At 35.9% G+C, this 25667-nt stretch overlaps 1 protein-coding gene, 1 long non-coding RNA gene and 1 pseudogene across 2 annotated transcripts in view; 1 reads left to right on the top strand and 2 right to left on the bottom strand.

Annotated features, from left to right (window-relative positions):
• Positions 1–16805, bottom strand: part of LOC140006640 (uncharacterized) — a 38152-nt gene extending 21347 nt beyond the window's left edge. The window contains exon 1 of the long non-coding RNA XR_011814370.1: positions 15465–16805. This is a non-coding gene — a long non-coding RNA (uncharacterized lncRNA). The remainder of the gene's footprint in view (positions 1–15464) is intronic.
• Positions 10991–12258, top strand: LOC113687726 (putative acyl-coenzyme A oxidase At3g06690; annotated as a pseudogene).
• A 740-nt stretch (positions 16806–17545) lies between the features above and the next one.
• Positions 17546–22525, bottom strand: LOC113743469 (uncharacterized). The gene is made up of 4 exons (XM_027271487.2): positions 22112–22525; positions 21127–21261; positions 19573–19659; positions 17546–17896 (listed from the first exon to the last, which is right to left on the bottom strand). The coding sequence occupies exons 1-4, from the start codon at positions 22238–22240 to the stop codon at positions 17747–17749; spliced, it is 501 nt and encodes a 166-aa protein (XP_027127288.1). The 5' UTR covers positions 22241–22525; the 3' UTR covers positions 17546–17746.
• Positions 22526–25667: the final 3142 nt, after the last annotated feature.

The following is a 25667-nucleotide window of genomic DNA, read 5'->3' as shown; positions in this document are numbered from 1 at the left end:
GACGCTAAAAACCTTTAAACTGGGAGCCAGAATACTTTCATGGAACTTTGATCAGGCAGCTCCGTTTCCATTAGCTATTTTTGGAAGTATTTTTAAAAAAATTTACTATAACAGAGTTTTGAAAGTATATTTTAGGATATTTTTAAAAAGTATTTTGGAATATTTAAGAGTAGCAGAGTTTTTAAAATATTTTTTAAAATATTTTTTAAATAATAAAAAAAATTTAGACTACTTTTTAGAATATTTTTTAAAAATTTTTATTTGAAAAACTAATTTTTGAAATATTAAAGGATCCAAATAGATTTGCTAAATGCGCATTTTGAGGATCTGTAGCTGCTCTTACCAAATTAATATGACTCATAAATTTTTGACCCCGTGTGGGTGCAAGTCAAAGATACAAGTTGCAATAGGGGTGCAAACTAATCAAACAGAGCTAGCAAGCTACTTATGAGGTGATCGGTCAAATGATCGACTTGACTCAACATTAACAAAAGCTGAGATCATGCAAAAAAGAACTAGACCTGTTCAATCACTACTAATTTATTTTAGAGATAATTGCAAAAATCTCCCCTGAGATTTCTGACATTTACACTGACCTCCCCTGTAGTTTGAAAAATTACACTGATCTCCCCTGAGGTTACTAATCCTTTGCAAATTCAGTCCAAACGATTAAAATATTGTTTTAGGGAGTGAAATTAGAATTTTTTACCAAATTTGTCCTTTGTACTACATGTCCAATGAATGACAAAATACTACAAATCAATTAACAATTAATAAACTTTAAGGAGTATAGTTTATAGGCAAATACGCATTGCCTATTTAAAGTACCGGCTCTTTATGGGTATTTTACTTTCAAACATTTAATTTAATACAAATATTTACGCTCAAATACATATTTGTATTTACTTTCAAATATTTAATTTTTGTTAAATATAAAAACTACCAATCTCTCTTTCGTAAAAATATTAATATAACACTTTTTCAATTTTAGTTACAAACATTTATGTATTAACATAAATTAAATGATTCAGAATAAAATACCCATAAAGAGCCAATACTTTACTCATGTAATGGATGAAAATCATAAAGAATTAATACTTTATGGGCCATTTCTTTTTTTTAAAAAAAATATTTAATTTATATTTAATAAATAACCTACCGATTTCCTTTTTGCAAGAATATTACTGTAACACTTTTTGAATTTTAATTATAAACATTGATATATTTATCATAAATTAAATGTTTGAAAGTAAAATATCCGTAAAAAGCCGGTACTTTAAATGAGTAATGCGTGTTTGCCTATAAAGAGCCTGTAACTATTTAAAGTACCGGTTCTTTAAGGGTATTTTACTTTTAAACATTTAATTTAACACAAATATTTACGCTCAAATACAGATTTGTATTTACTTTCAAATATTTAATTTTTGTTAAATACAAAACCTAACAATCTCTCTTCCGTAAAAATATTAATATAACACTTTTTCAATTTTAGTTATAAACATTTATGTATTTAACGTAAATTAAATAATTCAGAATAAAATGCACATAAAGAGCGAATACTTTACTCGTGTAATGGATGAAAGCCATAAAAAATTAATACTTTATGGGCCATTTATTTTTTTTTAAAAAAATATTTAATTTATAGGGAGAACTGCATCAATCGTCCCTCACATATTATAGATGTGAAAATTTAGTCCCTCAGAACAAAAATGATCATATTTAGTGCCTAACAAATAAAAAATGATCATCTTTAATCCTTTTTCACTTTTCCGAACAAATTTTGGCCGGAACTCATTGGATCCACATGCAATGCCCAATTTTTAAAGGGTAAAAATGACAAATCACTGACCAATTATGCGAAGGACCAATTTTGCAAACCTTTAGTTAAACATTCATTAAAAAAAAAAAAACATAAAAACTAACCCACCATTATTTGCAATTCATCTCAACGCAAAACAAACCCGAATTGCAAACTCCCAACTGATTGAAATTCATCTGAAGGAAATTGATGATTGAAGACTTGTAAGAGAAAGGCTAACCAAGCTAATGAATGAAGAAGACAACACCAGAATTCCAGATTACGATATGTATTTTTTAATCCTAAACCAAAGAATTTGCAGCAATGGTTGTAATTGAAGCAGCAGCATTTTTCATACTTTCTTCTTCCTCTTCCTTCCCGTCAACTTCCCCTAAATGCTCTTTACACTTCCTTAAACTTCCCATTTTCACCTGTGCCTTTTCTTTTTTCTTAAAACGTTCACTATTTCCCCTCCCTCCACTGCACTCACGATAAAACCAAGATTCCAAATATACTCAACCTCTACAGTTGAAGAAGTTGTTACAGTAGAAGAAAAAACAGAGCCAACCGAAGGAAAAATAGAGTCAATCCCACAAACCAATCAGAAAAGAAAGCTTTTTGTGCTAAATTTGCCATGGTCTTTCACCGTTGCTAATATCAAGAACCTCTTTGCTGAATGCGGCACTGTTACTGATGTTGAGGTACTTCCATGAGTTTGGTATTTCTATTAAAGAATTTACTTTGGATACTTTTGTTGAAGTTGAAGAAATGATTTTAGTTGGTTGTTCTTTTTTCTTTTGGGTCTGAATTTGTTATTGAAGTGACATTAAATCGTGGGTTTTGTTTGTCCTACATAATTTGTTAATGAAGTGATTTTTAAATGGTGGGTCTTGTTTATCTCGATGAATTTGTTAAAGGAGTCATTTTGAATCATGTTTTCTATTTTTTTTTCTTGGATGAATTTGTTGAAGAAGTGATTTTGAGGGGTGGTTTTTGTTTTTCTTGGATGTGGCAAATTATAAAGCAAAAAGATGATAAAAACAAGGGCTTTGCATTTGTGATAATGGCTTCTGGGAAGAAGCTCAGGCGGCCATTAAGAAATGAAAGCGGTGGATAAATTTGAACGGCAAGGACTTTATACTAGTGCTAGTATCAGTACATGCTTTTTTATCAGAGATTGATTTTAGTAAATTACTTATTTACTTGAGCACAATGGTGAGATTTATTAAGGCCAATGCTATACTGTTTGAATTGCTTGGTATTAAGATTTTGGGTTGAGATGAATTGCAAATAATGGTGGGTTAATTTTTTTGTTTTTTTTAATGAATGTTTAACTAAAGTTTTGCAAAGTTGGTCCTTCGCATAATTGGTCAACGGTGATTTGTCAAATTTACCCTTTAAAAATTGGGCATTGCAAGTGGACCCAATGAATTCCGGCCAAAATTTGTTCGGAAAAGTGAAAAAGGATTAAAGGTAATCATTTTTTATTTGTTAGGCACTAAATCTGATCATTTTTGTTTTGAGGGACTAAATTTTCACATCTGTAATATGTGAGGGACGATTGGTGCAGTTCTCCCTAATTTATATTACATAAATAACCTATTGATTTCCTTTTTGCAAGAATATTACTATAACAATTTTTGAATTTTACTTACAAATATTGATATATTTATCATAAATTAAATATTTGAAAGTAAAATACTCATAAAGAGCCGGTACTTTAAATGAGTAATGCGTGTTTGCCTATAAATTATACTCCTTAAAGTTTATTAATTGTTAATTGATTTATAGTACTTTGTCATTCATTGGATATATGGCACAAAGGCAAATCTGGTACAAAATTCTAATTTCACTCCTTAAAATAATATTTTAATTGTTTAGACTAAATTTGCAAAGGATTAGTAACCTCAGGGGAGGTCAGTGTAATTTTTCAAACAACAGAGGAGGTCAGTGCAAATGTCAGAAACCTCAGGGGAGGTTTCTGCAATTATCCCTTTATTTTATTCTAGTGCTAAAATAACTGCAGAAATGTCAGATATCTCAATACAATAAATTCGGTCATTATATAAACTTCTCTTGGATTAAATGAATGAAATCCTTGTAATGTGATCATTTGAATTATGCATCGTGTACTGTGTATATTATAATTGCAATATTCAGTCAGTAGTCTCAATCTCAGCCATGAAAAGGGTTTCACTTCACATGTGTGACTCCCGCGAGTTTTGGCTGGTTTGCAAGGCAGGACGCAAAGCGCACGTGTCTATTTTTCTTGATTCTCAGAGACGATAGACAACAAGTGGATTTTCTTTCTTAAAATTTTGAAGTGGAATATATATGCTACTCTATCGCTTTGTTCAAGAATGAAACAAAGCCATCTGCTCTAGTAAGTTTACCATGCATCAGACTCTCAAACTAAATTCCTAAGGCCATATGACAAATGTCATCCAGTTCATGACACTCATGTTGCTAGTAATTTGAAATGGCACTCTTTGACTGATGTGTTGATTTTGCAACTAATGCTAGCAGCTAACAATGGGATGTCTGGTGCCAGGTTAGTAATGTTGGTAATAGTTTGTAATGAGTATGTTGAAATCCATTGTCCCACATTGAAAGAGGATAAAGTGCATGTTGCCTATATATGAGTCATTGTCCTATTCCTTTACAAACTTGTTCCAAGATAATAGTTTGGAGGGAAAGTTTGGTGGGAAACTTATTTCAAGATATATAAAATCTTGACAATCCTAGAGGTAATTTGTCTAATAGAGGCAAATAACACCTTAAGGAAAGTGCTTTCACGCCTCAAAGTCTCTATATTTGTCTAGTATAGTTTTGTTCTTTACTACAGTTTTATAACAATCTTAAGGTGTTATTATCAACAATGGAGTCAAGTTCTGAATCTGCGTTCAAAGTGATGAATCAGGACTTCGTGAAGTTGGACAGATTCGACGGCACTAACTTCTCCCGTTGGAAGGATAAGATGATGTTTTTCCTGACGGCTTTGAAGATTGCTTACGTTTTGGATCCTTCTCTTCCTGAAATTCCAGAACCTAAAGATGGTGATTCTGATGAAGTCAAGGCACAACACAGGAAACGCGCAGAGGACGAGTTGCTGTGCAGAGGACACATCATGAACACTCTTTCTGACCGCTTGTATGATCTGTATACTGCAGTCAAGTCGCCAAAGGAAATCTGGAATGCGCTGGAATACAAGTATAATACGATGAAACAAGGTGCGGATAAATTTCTGATTATGCAATATTTTGATTTTCGTATCATTGAGAATTCTTCTCTTATGGATCAGATTCATGATCTCCAAGTGATTGTGTCTAAGTTACATGATCTGAAAGTGGAGATATCTGAATCCTTGCAAGTTGGAGCAATTATAGCCAAACTTCCAACTAGTTGGAATGACTATAAGAAAAAGTTGCTCCATACTACTGAATCATTCACTACAGATCAGATTTTGAAACATTTGCGTATTGAAGAAGATACCAGAAATCTTCAAAAGAAGCAAATAGAATCTGATGTCAAAGTGAATGCTTTAAGTGAGAAGAATTCACAGAATTTTTCTGGTTCCAAAAGAAAGTCTCCAGATGCAAGTACATATAAGGACAAGAAAAAGAATAGAATCTGCTATAAGTGCGGCAAGAAGGGACATTACAAGCGTGAGTGCAAGGCAGATAGCAACAAAAAGCAAAAGAAAGACAATGCCAAAAATGCAAATCTGGTTGAACAAGATGTTGCTGAGATTGTTGCAATGATTTCGCATTGGAACATTGGCATGATTTCTGAGTTGCATGTGGCTGCTGCAACCAAATCGTGTGACTGGTGGTATGATTCTGGTGCCACCGTGCATGTTTGTAATGATAAGTCCCAATTCAAGACTTATGAAGAAGTTCCTGATGGTCATAAAGTATTGATGGGAAACCATGATACAGCAAAGGTCATTGGCATAGGAAGTGTAGACTTGCAGTTTACTTCCGGAAAGAAACTTATACTGGCCAATGTACTTCATGTTCCAGAAATTAGGAAAAATCTTGTGTCGGCTGATGCCTTAAACAAAAAGGGGCTAAAGGCTGTAATAGAGTCTAATAAGCTTATCTTCTCTTTGAATGGTGTATTTGTAGGCAAGGGATACTCTTGTGATGGAATGTTCAAGTTATGTATCAATAAAAATAATGTTTCTGTGTATATTGTTGATGCTTCATATTCTCTTTGGCATGGTAGATTAGCGCATACTAATCATAAAACTTTACAGTTTATGTCTAAACATGGGCTAATTTCGTTCAAAGATAATGTTGAAAAAAGGTGTGAAACATGCATACAAGCAAAAATGACCAGATTACCTTTTCCTAAAGTAGAAAGAAACAATGAATTGTTGGATCTTGTTCATTCTGACGTTTGTGAATTTAATGGGTTTCTAACAAGAGGAGGAAATAAGTATTTCATCACATTCATTGATGATTATTCAAGATATGTGTATGTTTACTTGATGAAAACGAAAGATGAGTCATTTCATATGTTTAAGTGTTACAAAAATCTGGTGGAAAATCAACTAGGAAAGAAGGTTAAAATTTTGAGGAGTGATAGAGGTGGGGAATATCTCCCTGCTGATTTTTCTCAATTTTGTGAAGAAAATGGAATTATACACCAAACTAGTGCACCTTATACTCCGCAACAAAATGGTTTGGCAGAAAGGAAAAATAGAACTTTAGGAAATATGGTAAATGCCATGATTATAAGTTCTGGACTGCCTAAAAATTTGTGGGGAGAGGCCTTACTGGCTGCTTGTCACATACATAATCGAGTAACTTCGCTTAAATCGAAGGTATCACCATATGAATTATGGAAAGGTAGAAAACCAAAATTGAAGTATTTTCGAGTTTGGGGTTGTATAGCCTTTTATAGAGTCCCTGATCATAAAAGGACAAAATTAGGACCTCGAGCACTTAAAAGTGTGTTTGTAGGCTATGCTGAAAATTCAAAAGCATATCGGTTGCTAGATTTAGATTCTAACGTCATTGTGGAATCTAGAGATGTCGAATTTTTAGAAGGTAAATTTCTTTATAATTCGACAATGAGTACAGATCCAAGCCAAGAGCCACCGCCTGTTTCCAATGCTAGACCCTCCAACAATAATAAAAGGAATGCAGGGGACATTCCAAGTGAGTTAAGGAGGAGTCAAAGGCAACGGAAAGAAAAACATTTATCCTCTGATTTTATAGATTCACAAGCTATTGTTTTCCTAGTTGAAGGCGATAGACAGTTTCTACTTGACAAGATTCCTATCTTGTTAACTGTAGAAGATGACCCTAAAACTTTTAGTGAAGCTATGAAATCGAGAGATGCATCGTTTTGGAGAGAGGCAATTAATGATGAAATGGATTCATTATTAAGTAATAATACTTGGATCCTAGTTGATTTGCCTCCGGGTTCTAAACCAATTGGCTGTAAGTGGGTATTTAGAAAGAAATATGCTACTGATGGATCTGTACAAACTTTCAAGGCAAGATTAGTAGCAAAAGGATTTAGGCAAAAGGAGGGAATCGATTATTTTGATACTTATGCACCAGTGGCTAGAATTACATCTATAAGAGTACTATTAGCATTGGCTTCAATGTTTGATTTGTGTGTACATCAGATGGATGTGAAAACGGCCTTTTTAAATGGTGACTTAAATGAAGAGGTGTATATGGATCAACCAGAAGGTTTTGTTCTACCAGGGAATGAAAAGAAAGTTTGCAAACTAACAAGGTCTTTGTATGGTCTAAAACAAGCGCCTAAACAGTGGCATCAAAAGTTTGAATCTGCTATACTCTCTAATGGTTTTAAATATAATAATGCTGATAAGTGTATTTATTCCAAGTTTACTAGAGAGTATGGTGTGATAATCTGTCTATATGTAGATGACATGCTAATTATTGGTATTAATTACAAAGGCGTTGAAGAAACTAAGAAGTATTTGTCTTCTATATTCATGATTATAAGTTCTGGACTGCCTAAAAATTTGTGGGGAGAGGCCTTACTGGCTGCTTGTCACATACATAATCGAGTAACTTCGCTTAAATCGAAGGTATCACCATATGAATTATGGAAAGGTAGAAAACCAAAATTGAAGTATTTTCGAGTTTGGGGTTGTATAGCCTTTTATAGAGTCCCTGATCATAAAAGGACAAAATTAGGACCTCGAGCACTTAAAAGTGTGTTTGTAGGCTATGCTGAAAATTCAAAAGCATATCGGTTGCTAGATTTAGATTCTAACGTCATTGTGGAATCTAGAGATGTCGAATTTTTAGAAGGTAAATTTCTTTATAATTCGACAATGAGTACAGATCCAAGCCAAGAGCCACCGCCTGTTTCCAATGCTAGACCCTCCAACAATAAAAAAAGGAATGCAGGGGACATTCCAAGTGAGTTAAGGAGGAGTCAAAGGCAACGGAAAGAAAAACATTTATCCTCTGATTTTATAGATTCACAAGCTATTGTTTTCCTAGTTGAAGGCGATAGACAGTTTCTACTTGACAAGATTCCTATCTTGTTAACTGTAGAAGATGACCCTAAAACTTTTAGTGAAGCTATGAAATCGAGAGATGCATCGTTTTGGAGAGAGGCAATTAATGATGAAATGGATTCATTATTAAGTAATAATACTTGGATCCTAGTTGATTTGCCTCCGGGTTCTAAACCAATTGGCTGTAAGTGGGTATTTAGAAAGAAATATGCTACTGATGGATCTGTACAAACTTTCAAGGCAAGATTAGTAGCAAAAGGATTTAGGCAAAAGGAGGGAATCGATTATTTTGATACTTATGCACCAGTGGCTAGAATTACATCTATAAGAGTACTATTAGCATTGGCTTCAATGTTTGATTTGTGTGTACATCAGATGGATGTGAAAACGGCCTTTTTAAATGGTGACTTAAATGAAGAGGTGTATATGGATCAACCAGAAGGTTTTGTTCTACCAGGGAATGAAAAGAAAGTTTGCAAACTAACAAGGTCTTTGTATGGTCTAAAACAAGCGCCTAAACAGTGGCATCAAAAGTTTGAATCTGCTATACTCTCTAATGGTTTTAAATATAATAATGCTGATAAGTGTATTTATTCCAAGTTTACTAGAGAGTATGGTGTGATAATCTGTCTATATGTAGATGACATGCTAATTATTGGTATTAATTACAAAGGCGTTGAAGAAACTAAGAAGTATTTGTCTTCTATATTCAAGATGAAAGATCTTGGAGAAGTAGATACTATCTTAGGAATTAAAGTTAAGAGACATAGTGGGGGCTATTCTTTAAGTCAATCTCATTATGTTGAGAAAGTTTTGAACAAGTATCAACATTTGAAGATAAAAGAAGTAAGCACTCCTTATGATCCTAACTTTAAGTTGTTTGAAAATTCTGGAAAGCCAATTGCTCAATTAGAGTATGCTAGTGCAATTGGTAGCCTAATGTATGCTACACATTGTACTAGGCCAGATATTTCATATGCAGTTTGTAGACTCGCTAGATACACTAAGAATCCTGGTATAGAGCATTGGAAAGCTATAGGTAGAGTGCTTGGATATCTTAAAAGGACAAAAGATTTAGAGCTTTCCTATAACAAATTTCCGGTTGTACTTGAAGGTTATTCCGATGCAAGTTGGGTAACCAGTGTATGTGACAAAGTATCTACTTCTGGATGGATTTTTATGTTGGGTGGAGGAGCTGTTTCTTGGGCATCAAAGAAACAAACAGTCATAACTCATTCCACCATGGAGGCTGAGTTTGTAGCCTTAGCAGCTGCATGCAAAGAGGCCGAATGGCTAAGAAACTTACTGTTAGACATCGAGTTGTGGCCAAACCCGATGCCAGCCATTTCTTTGCATTGTGATAGCGAAGCCACTATGTCTAGAGCACTGAATAGAATATATAACGACAAATCTAGACATATAAGTCTAAGACATGAATATGTCAGACAATTATTGAATGATGGCATAGTCACAGTAGTGTATGTTAGATCATTCAACAATTTGGCGGATCCATTCACTAAAGCTCTCTCAAGAGATGTAGTGAAAGCAACGTCATTGGGAATGGGGTTAAAACCCATTGTCTAAAACCACTAGTAATGGTAACCCAACCTCTCTTCTAGCACTAACACTAGGTGAAAGGTTTAAAGGGTAATAACAAGTTACTAATAAGTGGTTGTGAGCACTAGAAATTGTATCATACCATTCCAAGGTACTAGTGCAGTTTGATACATAAGAGGCTGAGTATCATACTCTTAATGAAGTTAAATATGGTTTCATAGTGCCTTGGTAATAAAGGCTAGAAATGTACTTCACCTATATGATCATGGGAGTGGTGCCGCTCCCAGCAAAAGTGGGGGTTTTCTTTTGTAAATGATCATGAATCTAGGATGGAGCACACGGCCAGTAAAAGTGCTAAAATCATTTCGTGAACTATTCTCCGAAAAGGTATAATCTTGTGTGTGCTATTTCTGTTTTAACTTTAAAGTTATGGTTTAAGCAATGTAGCCACCATAACTTGTTAGAACAAGTGAAATATTTACACTAAGAGAAGGGTTTAAGTTCACAAACACCTTTCTCTATGCAAGATAATATGAGTGCTGATTTGATTTCATTACAAACTAAGTGGGGGATTGTTGGTAATAGTTTGTAATGAGTATGTTGAAATCCATTGTCCCACATTGAAAGAGGATAAAGTGCATGTTGCCTATATATGAGTCATTGTCCTATTCCTTTACAAACTTGTTCCAAGATAATAGTTTGGAGGGAAAGTTTGGTGGGAAACTTATTTCAAGATATATAAAATCTTGACAAGGGCACTTGGGCACTTGGGGCACCTTGGGGCTTTCTGAAAGGGTGTCAATCAGAGGTAGTTAATGGCGGTTGGCGGTTACATTTTGCAAACATATCTGTTAATTGGCTAACTACCCAAACGCCTATTCAATAAAGATTGCATCCTCTGATAGTGCCTTGAATAGGTGCTTCAATCCTTTTAAATAGTAGGATTTCGACAGAATTAAATCACTTTTACTTTTCATTTGATAGTTCTTAGACTTTGTTGTATCCTAGAGGTAATTTGTCTAATAGAGGCAAATAACACCTTAAGGAAAGTGCTTTCACGCCTCAAAGTCTCTATATTTGTCTAGTATAGTTTTGTTCTTTACTACAGTTTTATAACAAGTAAGGCACTCTTGGCAGAATATGTAGCGGCAAAAAAGCGGAATAAACCATTCGAAGGGTTGGGTTTAGAGCACATGAACAAGACTTCCCCCGTTATACCTTCTCAGCTAACAAGTACTGTCATGAGGAGCATTGACTTTGAGGTGATGAAGCTTTTCTTTCATTCCTCGTTAAGTTGATTCCTCTTGAAATAAGTTGTAAATTCTCTGATACATTTTTGTCACAGCATGATATGTGATGTCTAAGAGAGAGAGACCTATTGAACCGTTTTGCTTCTGAAATTTCACAACGCCAAGCACAAGGAGAGAGCAAAGAACACGCTTTTGTAATGGTTAGATTCTCTTCTTAAATATAAGTTCCATTGTGAGACCTGCTCTCTCTCTCTCTCTCAAGGGTACTGTGTCCATCTTCCCAGAGCTATCAGCTCGCTGAAGACTTGGGCAGAGCGTTTTCCGACCGGGCAATTTTTCAAACTTTTGTGGATGCTGAGACTACTGTAACGGATGCCACTCTTAAGGTAATAGCCACCGCATAAACTATAAGCATTTTGCGGTTTCTGTATGTCCATATGTTTTAAACAGAAGCCGTCATACCCATGAAGTGTTCTGGTGTAATGTGTCCTACACTGAAGCCTCTGGCGTCCAACTTAACCTTCGTATATGAAAAACACAAGTAACAGAAGAATTCCTCCTCTTGAGGAATGATAGCACAGATTGTTATGGCTTTGTTTAGGAAACTTCAGAGAAGTATCATGTTGTGTGTGGATGGAAATTTTGATACGATTTTCTGTATCTAGTTGATAATTGAATGTTTACAAATAAGATGAACAACATCCATTGGCTAACTATCATCTTACAGCGCATGGTTAATCGATTGTGAACCTTCTTGCAGAGTATATTAGGTCTTTTGAGATCCATGTATGCCCTCGTTACCTTGGAAGAAGACTCTGCGTTTCTCCGATACGGCTTCCTGTCAGTAGACAATGCTGCAGCAGTGAGAAAAGAAGTTGCAAAGCTTTGTGGGGAACTGAGACCGCATGCACTTTCGTTAGTCAGCTCCTTTGGCATTCCTGATGCGTTCTTGAGCCCTATAGCCTTCAATTGGTTAGAGACAAACTCTTGGTCCTCTGTTCAACACTAGCTTCTTGTACCTGATAATATTTGCATGTACTGAGGAAAAATCGAAACATCTCCGGCTCATAGCGTCTGCCAATAAACTTCTCTTGGATTCAATGAATGAAAGACCTTGTAGTGTATGTATTATATTCGCAATATTCGGTTGACTGTGTTGTTAATTGTCATTTTTAGTCAAAGGATCTTTTTAGGTATTGAAATTGTCAAATGATACAACCAAATGCTGTTGTGATGCGTCCATGGGAATTTACATTCTTGTTTCTTTTCTTGATTCTCTCATCAAGCTGATATATTTCCATCAATTCAGTAGATGGGAATAATTTGATTCCCGGCCCTCCACATTCATGGTTGGTGCCGTGAGTCAGTAGTTGCTTTATGAACATGTGCTGGTGGAGACCACGATTTGGATGTATGGTTAGGCATTTGCATATATTGTAGGATCTTGTCTGGGCACACTTAGTCATAGGTATAGACCATTCTGAGCATCTAGAGGTTGAAAGTTCAATGTTGGGCAAATCTTTTCTTTAATTTTTCACACCCTTTCTCTGAGAATCTTTTACTCATGTCTTCTTTTGAGTTCCAAAATCCTGTTTGACAAATTAATTTATTTGTTACAAATTTTTTAGCAAATTTAATTATAGTAGTACATTAAAAAAATTTCTCAAAGTTTATAAATTATGCATTTAAAAATATCTAAAAGTTTTTATATCTTAAAATTTTTTTTTACAACTTTTATAGTAAATTACAGTAAAATTTTAAACAAACGCTCCAAAATTCATTTGCCAAACGAGACCCACATTGCATCCGACCAGACTTTTATACCATTCTAGTTATTGTTATCATAAGCACCATATTTTGCATTAACATGTGAAGACCCAACCAAAAGCCACGGAAAAGAAAAACAAAAAAAATAAGTGGAAGATACATGCTGCTGCATTGCTTTGTTCAAGAAAGAAACAAAGCTTCTTCTTTTTTTTTTTTTTTTTTTCTGTTTTTAACACTTCTCTCCAGCGTTAGGCAATGAATTATGAGAACATTGGGGTAATGTAGTGTAAGCATAGGCACAGATAAGTTTTGTCACATATGCAAAGTTGCATTACTCGATTGCAAGTGTAGTAGTCACTTTACCCAAATACATGAATGCTGCCACGAGAACAAAAAGTTGGTTTGGTCTATGGATTCAATTATTTCAATGGTACCCACAAGCCGTGTGGTCCTGAATTGGTCGTTGGACATCATCTCTAGTCTTTTCTTGGAGCAGTACTTTTATTTTTTATTAGTTTTCCAACTTGGTAGGAAATTTCGTTTTGTTAAAAGTGAAATGGAAGATAAGTAATGGATTCCCTGCTTTCTAACGCTAGCTGCTGAATGTTGACCATCTCTGCCTGCAAAAAATATAGTTCAACTGTTCAACTTCAAACAAAGCATTTTACCTTCATCTGTTAAAGAGTTTCCCTTGAAGATGGCTGACACCGTGCTTAGTTTTGTTAGTGTGATCTTGGATAAGATACTTCCACTTGCTGCCGACGAGATCAGCCGGGCATGGGGGGTAAAGAAAGACCTTCAGAAGCTTGCCGACAATGTAAGGACGATGGAAGCTTTGATTTTTGATGCTAAATGCAAGCAATCAACAACCAAAACCGTGCAGCTCTGGCTCAAAAGGCTCCAGTCCATAGCACGTGATGCTGAGATCGTGTTGGATGACTTCGGATATGAAGTTCTGCGGCAGAAGGTTGAGAATCGGAAGCGCGACAAGGTACGCAACTTCTTTTCTTCCTCAAATCCTATTTCCTTTCGTCTAGAGATGGCTAACAAGATCAAGAATGTTAGCGCATCTCTAGAGGAAGCTTACAGAGAAGCAAATCAGATCGGGCTTCATCCAGCTCAACTACCCATGACATCTGCTGATCACAAAGAGGATCGGTCGACTGATCCTTTTGTGGACGAGTCAGAAACGGTGGGAAGGGAGGTTGAGGTATCTCAAGTTGTAAGCATGTTAATTAGCTCAGACTTTAAGAAGGATTTACCTGTCATCTCAATAGTTGGGATGGGTGGCCAGGGTAAAACAACCCTCGCACAATTGGTGCTAAAAAATGACATTGTAGTGAAGCACTTTGATAAAACAATATGGGTGTGTGTGTCTGATGATTTCAAAGTGGAAAGGCTGTTGAATGAGATGCTTCAATCCCTCGGGGGAAAAAGCGCTGAGACGACAACCAGGGAAGCATTGGTGAGGAAGCTTCAAGAAAATCTGAAAGGAAAAAGTTGCTTGCTTGTGCTTGATGATATTTGGAATGACAATCGAGAGAAATGGGATCGCATGAGGAGATGTCTGTTGGCAATAGGGGGTGCTCCAGGAAGCAAAATATTGGCTACCACACGTAGTGATGAGGTAGCCTCAGCAATGCAAACATCTGGTTTACATCATCTAGGCATCCTCTCAGATGATCATAGCTGGATGTTGTTTGAAAAACTAGCATTTGCAGACGGTGGTGCAAGAAAGACTCAAGATTTGGTGGACATTGGCAGAAGGATACTGAAAAAGTGTGGCGGCGTGCCATTAGCAATCAAAGTGATTGGGGGTTTGTTGTATTCCAAAAAGGATGCCTCGGAATGGTTGAAGCTTGAGAAGAATGAACTATGGAACGAGTCGACCAATAATGAAGGTGGAGTCATGTCGGTCCTGAGGCTGAGTTACGACAACTTACCTTCATTGCCAGTGAAACAATGCTTTGCAAGTTGTTCCATCTTCCCGAAGGACACTGTCATGGACAAAAAAAACTTGATACAGATTTGGATGGCCCAGGGATTGATTAATGATGCCATGGGAGGAGGTCATTTGCAAATGGAGGATATAGGCAGCGACTACTTCAACATATTGCTTCGGAGTTCTTTGTTGCAAGCTGCTCCTGAGTACGGAATCGAGTTCTGCAGGATGCACGACCTTGTGCATGATCTTTCATTGCAAGTGTCAAATAATTGTTTCTTAAACACAGAGGATGGCATGGTAGTCAGTCACGATGACGAAGTTGTGCATTTGACCGTCATTCAGAGTCGAGGGAAGGTGTTAAAGAATATCGAAGGGATTCCTCCAAATTTGCAAACGCTTTATTATTTTGGGGGTGATGGTATCATGCTCGAAGACATTTTGGAAAGGTCTAGATATCTTTCTGTGTTAATAGTAGACTGCTGGTTTGTTACTCATCTCCCGAATGCAGTGGGTGATATGAAACATTTAATACATCTTGATATCAGTCGAACAAAAATCACCGTTCTGCCAGATTCCATCACAAAGCTCTACAATTTGATTTGATGACCTTGAAAGTGTATTACTTGAAAGAGATACCTGAGAAGTTTAGCAATTTAATTAACTTGAGGCATTTCGAGTGTTCATCTGCTATGGGCCAATCATGTTTTTTCCCAGGGATTGGGCAGTTGGCTAATCTTCGGACGTTGCCCCACTTCAGGATAAGCCAAGCCAAGGGATGTCAACTTGAGGAGTTGGAATGCTTGCGCAACCTCCGAGGCGAGCTAAAAATTTTTGGACTTGAGAATGTGAGCAGCTTTGAATCCGCAGCAAAAGCAAATTTGTCCAAAAAATCAAGCATTCAAGGTTTAAGACTTTCATGGGATGGCACGAAAGAAGATTGTGACGACAACATCAACAGTGTCATGGAAGGTCTCCAACCTCACCCAAACTTGAAAGATTTAGCCATTAGTGGTTTCAAAGGTTCAAGGTTTCCGTCGTGGATGGTGGCAAAGGATCGCGTGACGGTACTTCGGAATCTGGTACGCCTCACGTTGGAGGAATTGGGTAAGTGTGAACAAGTACCACCACTAGGGGACTTGCCTTGTCTCGAGTCCTTAGAGATGGTCTCCTTACACAATGTGAAGCGCATTGGGGCAGAATTCTATGGTCTCGATATTAATGCAAGGCGCAGCGCTTCTTGTAGTAATAGAGATGGGAAACCAGTCACTCTGTTTCCGAAACTGTCGCGCTTTGTGCTTCGGAACATGGGAAGTCTAGAGGAGTGGTCAGATGCAATGGTTCCCTCGAATTCTTCTTCATCAATTAAGGTATTCCCTAGTCTCCGGTACTTGGAACTCGGTGGCTTCTCTGACGACCTTGATCATTTTCCGGGGCCACACTCCACCACCAATCTCGTCTCTCTGGAGAGTCTTGGATTGTATGGATGGCCAAAAATCACGTCTCTCCCAGACCAAATTCAGCATCTCTCTACCTTGGGAACTTTACTTCTTTGCAGGTTTGAGGGGTTGGAAGTTCTTCCAGAGTGGATGGGTAGCCTTCGGAATCTTCGAAAATTGGTGACTAGTAATTGCTCTAACCTCAGACAATTGCCCTCTGCCGAAGCAATGCGACACCTCACCAATTTAACCAATTTAAATTATCTATCTATCACCAGGTGTCCTCTTTTAGCAGAGAGATGCACCAAAGGAAGTGGTGCAGAGTGGCCCAAGATTGCACATATTCCCCGTATTCATATCTATCCGTTGAACAAAGTTTGACTCATTTGCATTAGGGAAACAATTAATGTTTTAAGTAGTTAATATTTCCAATGTTTTAATGTACGTATCGATATCTATCTGTTCTGTTTTTAACTGTAAATTGTAAGTTAATATTTCCAATGTTCTGTTTTTATTCTACTTTTTCGGTTTGTTTATAATTCTATTGGTGCTTTTTTTTTTTTTTTTTTATAATCCCCGGAAGGAACAAGGAGAACTTTTTTTTTTTTTTTTTTAAAAACTGCTTCCTTAAAATGCTACTATATTACTGCCAAATCCCGACTCTTCCTTCAATTGCTCTTTTACATTTGTTGCAGCTCCATTGCTCCAACAAAACCATATTGTCAAATTACCACTTCAAAACAAATCCTTTTATACACAGAGTCAAATTGACATTAAATTGCCCAATCATATATGGTGTTGAAACCAGAAAATTGAGGGAAAAAAACACCGATTTAATTTACTAGTTTTTGCCTATAAATTGCAAGAGTTTACCACCAAGAAAAAGATTGAAATCACAATAACCAACCAAAAAAAAAAAAATAAGAGTTTCATAAAAGAAACCATAACCACCAGATTTTTGGTCCCCGAAATTCGCACTCTGGTGGTCTAATAGCATGATAAATCTTTTCATTTTGCAAATAAACTCTCTGGATATTGTGCTTAGCCATTGCTTGAAGTGGTTCTGGTTTTTGGTTGGCGATTTCAATGTGGAAGGAATGACATGAAACAGAGGCTGATGATGGTGGTTGATTAGGAAAATGCTACAAAATAGAGTACAGCTAAATGTACTCGCGCTAATAGACATGCAGAGCAAAAGAGACAGAACTCTGCTTCGGCTCCCTATTGCAAGTTTAATATCCAAATGCGCTTTATCTAGTCCAGCTGATCCACATAAAAAGATGGTGAACATACATCTTTCTACAACTTGTATTATCTGATTTTGCTCCCGCAAGGAGTCAAGAATTTTTGAGTCATATTAGTTTGGCAAGAGCAGCTACAGATTCTCAGAAATGCCTAAAATTTGCATCTCTGGTCAAAGTTCCATTCTGAGTATTTCGACTCCCATTGGACAAGTTTTTACTGCCATGACACGACAATAAATCAAGTTTTAACTTTGTCATTCATGCTATCAGCTTGCGTCAAGCTGAAAATATTATGCCTTCGTCCTTTAACAAGGTGCTCCAGTTCCACGACTTTGTACTTGAGAATCTCAACTTCTTTGGACAAATCTTCATCTCGTTGCTTCAATGCCTAATATGAATGACAACAAATTAATTTCTCATATGAAAAAAAGAAGCAGAAGGAATTCACATTGAGAGAAATAACCTCAACTCTACTCGGTTTCCTGCGCAGAAAAATGTTTAACACCATGATTTCCTACGTGCTCAAAAACTAATTGAAGAAATAAGCATGTTTCATGTCAAATTAGTGAAGAAAATGCGCAAAGTTAGCAAAGGGATAATTTCATGGACTTTACTCTGATACTCTGCTGCAAAAAAAAGGACCAAGAAACTACTGCTTGATTGCTCAACAATGTATTAAATAAAAAAAAAACAAAAAGAATAATGTCAAGAAATTCTTGACAATAACTATGTCGCATAGACAGGCACTTCTCTTCCCTGTGAATGATATGATTAAGCATCTTCTAGCTATAGTGTATGGCTTTACCTAGCTAGCTAGCATACTGCACAGACACAAATGACCAAAGCAACAGAAGCTAAGAACCCATGATAATCTGCCATATCAAAATTTCACAGCAGACATGTGCAGCCTATTTCAGTACTAGATGCACAATGTTTCTAGATGGTAATTTAGCAATCTACAGTATAGCAATGAGTTGTTTAAAGGCAACCAACTTTCTTAGCATATGCATTATATGGTCTCCACAGTCATTTATGCTTTATCACAAATGACCATGCACCATGAGACCATGAGGAAATCAAAGTGTACAGGGTCCTCCAAGTTGCTTTTATTTTCTGAGCACTCCAAGTTGCTATATATCAGAATGATTAAATATAGGCAGTCTTTACAATATTCAACAGATAAAATGGTGAGCCATGTTCAAGTCTTAACAAGTCTCTTAACAAGCGATGTGGTTGAACAACTCATGTTCACTTTACAATTAGCAAAAGAAATATCACACCAGATGTCCTTCAAGTGTCATAGCCTTACACATGTAAGCCATAAAAATCATGGGATATTGGAAGTGTTCCTATCCCATACTTCTTAAAAAGGACTTTGATGAACTAGTGAAATTGAAACAGGTAAATTTAAAAAATGAGGTGATTAGAAAAAATAACGAATGGAATTCATCACTGCAGAACACAGGACTCACCATAACAAGGAAACAATAACAACTGGCATTGATCAGTGCAGAACATTGAACTTACCATAAGAATAAGTCATTAACAGAACAAGATTCAATTCTCCTTATCCACTTTACCTTCCTTCAAACAAACAATTTTATGATATGTGTCCCATCTTGATTTTTAAATATTCACAAGTCTTTACAGTGTGCCATTTAATTCATTATAATGTTCTTTTCGACCTAACAAAGGCGTTCCAGATGAGATGTCCACAAAACCATTAGAATTTCACAAGCGTAGGACATTTACAGGATCCCATCAGGGGAATGTCCATATCCTACATTTTTTGGCAGTTGATCCGGTTGCTATCTTTATGTAGACAGTTCAAAGGGAACAAGTGACTTTGGAAAGTGATGTATACCAGAATATGACAACAGAAAAGCGCTCATCACAGCAAAATGGAGAACTATTTTAATAATAGGTCATCATAAAAGTCCAGACAATCATTTTCCCCATTGAACATACCGCCTAATTATTTTGAAAGAGAAATCTTAAAGAGAATAGAGACAAAAAGCATCAGAAAAGGAGAAAAAAGAAACTACATGAACAAAAAATACAGACCTCTAGTTCTTGTTTACGCATTTCTTCCTTTCTAGCTTCTGATCTAGCATTTCTTTGCACTTCAAAGAGAACAGCCACTCCGACTACCTAATAAAAAGAAATGGACCATGAGATAGTGTCTTAAGCAGAAAGACAAAGAAAGAGAATCACAACAAATAACTTGAAAGAGTATGCACATCCAGTTTTAGCACTACAAAATAACACAAGTAAATAATTTCATCTTACACCTCCAAACAACTGTGCTTGTTACAATTTGTTTCCCGAACGGTAATCTTACTACTTGCACCCAACAATACACCATTTCCAATTTGGCCTAAAACTGTAAAATTTGTTACCTTTACTTGAAAACAAACGAGAACAAGTATAAAGCATGTCGTCCTTCAGAAGAGATCCTACTTTTCACCATATAGTCATGAAAATTAAGTGCCATCTGTTGGTTGATTCTACAAGTTGCACTCTTTCACGTGATTCATGGATATAGTTGAGTCACAACTCACAATATCCATCACCAGTGGCGGAGGCAATGGGGGAGCAGCAGCAGCAGTAGCCCCTAACTTCTGACAAACTGCATTTTTACTTCTAACATTATATAAATTTTATTTTATCTCCTAACTTTTCCCCAAAAGATTTTGTTATACTTTCTTGCCCTCCCCTCCGTTTGATTTTTTCCCTCAAAATATTATGGTCCTTTCTCCTCTTTAAATGTACCTTCAATTAATTTTCATAGTTCTTCGTGTTATTAGTTTGTCCGTAGAGGGTTAATTTTTCATTTAACCATATGTAGCATTGCACTGTAGGTGCAAATCTTTTACTTCCATATATAGAATTTGTTCATAGGTGTACTCTCTTATTACTTCCTTCTTGCCTAGAAAAGTGCTCCATTTGATTCAGTCAGTTTTTGTTTTTCTTTGCAACCATCATTTGTAGTGATAAAAAATTAAACCTTTTACTTCTTAATTAACTTTCTTTAAATACAAAGAACAACAAATTTTGTTGTAGAACAACTTAAGCGTATTGTAGAACAATCATTGACAGCCTAATGACAAATATTTTCAATTTTAAAAGTTACATAAAGGGGAAAAAATTCAAGAACAGTGAGATCCTTCTAAGATATATAAATCTTTCTTGTCGGACAAGCATGTTTTGTTCTGTCCTTTCAGGCATAAAATATTGGTACTTTTATATTGTTGAAAGAGTTAAATACAACAAAAGAAAGCAGAACGCACAAAATTGCTCAAATATAAAGCAAGATGGCATTTATGTCTTGAAGTGGACAGGATCACTACCCACAATGACCATCAGAGTTAGTCAAGCATGGTCAAATTCTAAATATCACTGAAAAGAAACATACCTATTGTTATTTGTTAATACAACAATTATTAACAACAATAGACCAAAAGGCAGGACATCCTCACCACAGCAAATTGAGAGCAAGTCAAACCACAGGGTAGAAAAATCAATTACACGCTAAAAAAGTTCAAGACAAAGGACTTTAAGAATAATGAACTCAGAGACCCAATCTAAAATGATACACGAGAAGAAATTCAGTATTACCGTAAAAACAAAGAATTCACCCAACAGGTCAGCAGCAGCTTGAACAGCTTTTTCTTCATTCAGAGGGCGAATTGCAACGTCTGTCGCATGTCCATAAATTTGCCTCTGTATAGTTGTTGTTAATCTGTGGTTTGCCTGATGCAAGAACAGAAAAGAATCTGTGAAGTCTATGCAGGAAAGAAAATCCCCATAAGCAGAGAAGAAAGAGCATCATTCTAATATACTACTCACAGATTCTTCCACCAACTCTGATGAAAGATTCAGCTTTTACAGATCTCCTACGCCCTTATACCCTTACAGTTCGACACAATACAGGTATGGCTTCAGATTGCAATAATGCAATATCAAGTTCCCTGAGTCATTATTTGCTTACAGCTATCACGCAAACGTGTGAGTGCACTTCTTATAACTACAATCTTTGTTTCCAAGCAAGGGCCAACATTGAATAACAAAGCAGTGACATGTTTCAGATCATTTCGTGATGTCCTTTAGGGCCTAAATACATTTGTTACAGTCACAATGGTTTCCAAATGGCTTCTATCCAAAGCAAATAAAAAATACAATAGCCTTATTCTTTCTCGATGCTTTTTGTTTCCTCTTTAACGCCACCAATTGTTTTATTATATATTTATCTTCGAATAATGTTATAGCTTTGAAATTATTCTCCAAAACATCATTCCATCAATCCTTCATAGAATATCTGGGCTCCTTGTTATTTTCCACAAATATAATGCAGACGACTCATGACAAATCAGAAGATCAATTCTAAGAAATATCAGAAGATAATACTGAAGGGGAAAGCAAATCTAACTACACCAACTTACAAGATTCTACAGCAGCAGAATTTACTGAGCATTAACATTACAATCAAGATATCTTGCAGTATCATTCAATTTCAATTATAACCCAGAAAAACAAAAGAACTAAATAGCTAAAAAACCTGAGCTGCAAAAAGGGATGTAGTATCATCAAGTAGAAACTAGACCTGGGCAATATTGGTGATGAACAATCTAAATTGAGGGTGAAAGGTAGCCTCTTTCTTGATGCGTCTAGCAATGGGTTTGCAGATTGTCTTTAAGGCAAGTGTTCCTAGCTTTGCTACTGGTAATATCATTACTACTGCTCTACAAAATTATCAACTTGAAAAATATCAAACTACTTGGCTTTGTCTTGATGGGTAATTCTGAATTATGTGAAAAAGATTGAGGAGAAATCATGAAGACCCACCAGGTGTTTGATTTTGGACTGAAAGGAAAAAGGAGTTGGAGATTTGAGGACTCGTTGATTGAGTGGAGTTGTCTAGACTCTCCAGTACGGACAACTAGGAGACTTCAGTACCACGAGTGGATACCTTTTTTCTTCTTTGCATTTTATCGTGGGGTTTTCTGAGTTCATTCACGTTGCTGATGGCACCCCCAAAAAAAAAAAAAAAAAAAAAATCCGACCCAAAAAGAAATGAACAAAACACACACTATGGGTTTATACGTGCCATTTCTTACTTTTATAGGCCATGATAGAGTACTACGTTTGGAGAATGGATTTTTCTTTAAATTTTTTTTGGGGTAATTTTGTCTAAATGAATCCTCCAAAACATGAAAATGCCAATCAATTTGTCAACTTTAAATTCTGCCTCTTTTAGATTTTATAATTGCACCCCCACCATTCCATGCCTTCATATATTATTAGCCTTTCTACTAATTTGGTCCCTTATCTATCAATTGTCGTTTCAATGCTTCCCCTTATTTAAGATAAATAGTGAAATTGACCAATTGTGTGTGTATTTTTTTTTTGGTTACAAAGGCGAGGCTTTTTTTCTATTTTTTTTTTATTTTTTTGAAGGACAAAGGAGAGGCCTAAGGCCCCTTAAATTGGAATTAGACGAGGGGTAGCTACCCTAATGATATTTGCTCCTAGAAGCTCTCTAAGTGCTGCTAATGAAACTAAGTAATAAGAATGGAAATAACGGGTGTAAACTAAAGTAGTAGTACATTTGAGAGTCGAATTGATACACATCATAACTTGAGGGGCCAAATAGACAAAAGTATTTATAGAGCACTCAAGTATCACATATTCACAATTGGAGGGCTTTATTGAAATTAATTCTTTCAAAAATCCATGATTACTGCGTTATGGATTAGTTAAAAACACTACAAAACTCTACAAGGCTAAAAGCATTAATTAAAAATCTTTTATTTAGTGCAGCATATTATATTATTGGTTTTTCCTATTTAGTTCTCAACATTTTTTCTAGAGTCCAACTAGTATCACTTTGACTATTTGGAGCTACCTTTAGATTTGCGCTTCATATCAATTCATTTCAGCAGTATTGTAGAGTTTCCGTTATCACATTTTAGTTGTCTCTGTTTCGGAGTAGGAGACGGTCCTACGCGCAGGAAACAGCAGTACAGGCGAGGGCTTCTCTAATTGATCAAAGGCCCTCTACTTGACTCAGGTCCTCTAGCAGTTATCTGTTAGGTTGAATTTCCTTCTCTCCTTCACAATTGGGAGTGCAAGCTTTCCAAATCACATGGTATGGTAAATGTTTATCTATGTTGAATTTTCAAACTAAAAACCTTTTTACTTTTTTCCAGACTAATTCAGTTACTTTGGCGTCACTAACTACATCCCTATTTTATAGATTGACTTGCCTTTAGTAAGTTGGCCACCGATGAGAGATTTAAAATTCCCGCTGAGTTATGGATCAAGTATTCCAACTCGTGCGATTGTAGTTTAAAAAAATTCAAAGAACGTGTAATAATACACATCTTTGATCTTGACGAGTCTTTTCCCTCTAACTCCTCGTATGATAACCAAGTTGGGCTCTCTGCTCCCCTTAGAATAGGATAGAATATGTAATAGATGTTGTAGCTCGAGTAAAAAAAAAAAAAAAGAATACTCTAATTCCAAAAAAAGCAAATTTTGGGTGCATTGTGAGAAAATGAATAGCTCCTAAACGAAATGGGTTCCACCTTTCTTTATAGTCTAGCAGTATTTGGCATTAATTAACATAGCCGTTACTGATAATTCAAATTCATGAAAATTTCTAAATCCCTCATAGCAGGAAGATAGCAATTGCTTAAAGTTCTATTTAATATCAAGAAATTGATCCCATACTTTAGGGAGGAAATTTTTTTTTTAAAAAAAAAGAAGAAAGATTCTTAACCATTGCGATGGATCAGACTCCTGTGAAATCTAAAAATTTCCTTGAGAATAACATATCAATGTAAAGTTTTTATGCACTTCCATGCCATGTTGCCAACTCTGCACAGTTTGAATCAACCACTGCCACAGTTTCACCTACCAAATCAAGAAGCTCCGTCAGCCTCGTGCATTGTGCGGTTTTGTAACCATCTAATATGCCTCGACATAAAGAACCAAATCTTTATGCAAGCAAAAAGACTCGGTGGCTCACAAACGGAATTCACATCCCAATTTCCAACCATCAAGTCACGTGAGCAGCTGGAGGACGACAACATTTCAGCAAATCATGAACTGACACGTCATCAAAACCACGCACCCTTGGAGACTTTCCTAAGCACTTAGTCTACCTTAGGTTGATGAAGAGTACGCATATGGATAGAGTGGATGTAGACACGAAGAAAGTGTACGCTTGCTTGTCATATTTTGGCCCTAATTTTGAGCAAGTTTAGATGCACTTTGTAGCCGCATGAAAATGAAGCATTACAAGTTGAGTTCTATCTAGAACAAACTGATTGATATAAATTTTATAATTTTTTTATATATAAATTTGTACAATTTGGATATGAATTTGAATTTGTTAACTTATATGAGTAAGTTGGTATAATATTCATGATTACACCAAAACAATACAAATTTACATTAAATGTAATAAGAATTTTTTATCCTGAAGTAGAAACAGATCTGAGCAATATCGGTGACGAATGGTCCAAATTGAGAGTATACAAGTCAGCATCTCTCTTGAGGTGTCTAACAATTGGTTTAGAGATTTGCTTTCCAAGGCAAATATTTCTGGCTTTGCTGCTGGGAATATCATTACTTCTACTCTACAAAAAATTATGAACTTGGAATAATATCCATACACTTGGGATTTGTCCTGACCAATGAAGCTGAATTATGTGAAAAGGAATGAGGAGAAAGCATTAAGCCCCACCTGGAATTTTGGACTGAATGAAAACAGTGGTTTTGAGGACTGGTGGTTTAGTGTGTGTTTGAAAGCTGAAGAAGTAATAAAATAAGTGGTTAAACACTAGAACAGTTAATGCGTTTGATGGACAAACTTGTAATCAAGCCAGCCTCGTTCTTGATGCGTCTAGCAATGTGAGAGATTCATTTGGATTCCTATTATTTGGACATTATATAGAAAAAAAGAGGAGAAATCGTTCAAAATGCCCTTTACATTTGTTAAATGAATTTTTTTGCTACTCACTTTTAAAATGTTAAATTTTCCTCCTTCATAGATTCAAATGAATAAAATTTGGTGTCAACCCAAGTTTTTGACCACTTTTTAACACTGTTTTAAAACTTTGACCGGACCGGCCGGTCGAATCGAAAACCGGCCA

The sequence above is a fragment of the Coffea arabica genome, chromosome 5e, assembly GCF_036785885.1.
Source record: "Coffea arabica cultivar ET-39 chromosome 5e, Coffea Arabica ET-39 HiFi, whole genome shotgun sequence".
Lineage (NCBI taxonomy): Eukaryota > Viridiplantae > Streptophyta > Magnoliopsida > Gentianales > Rubiaceae > Coffea > Coffea arabica.
This window is presented reverse-complemented; position numbering and strand designations above follow the sequence as displayed.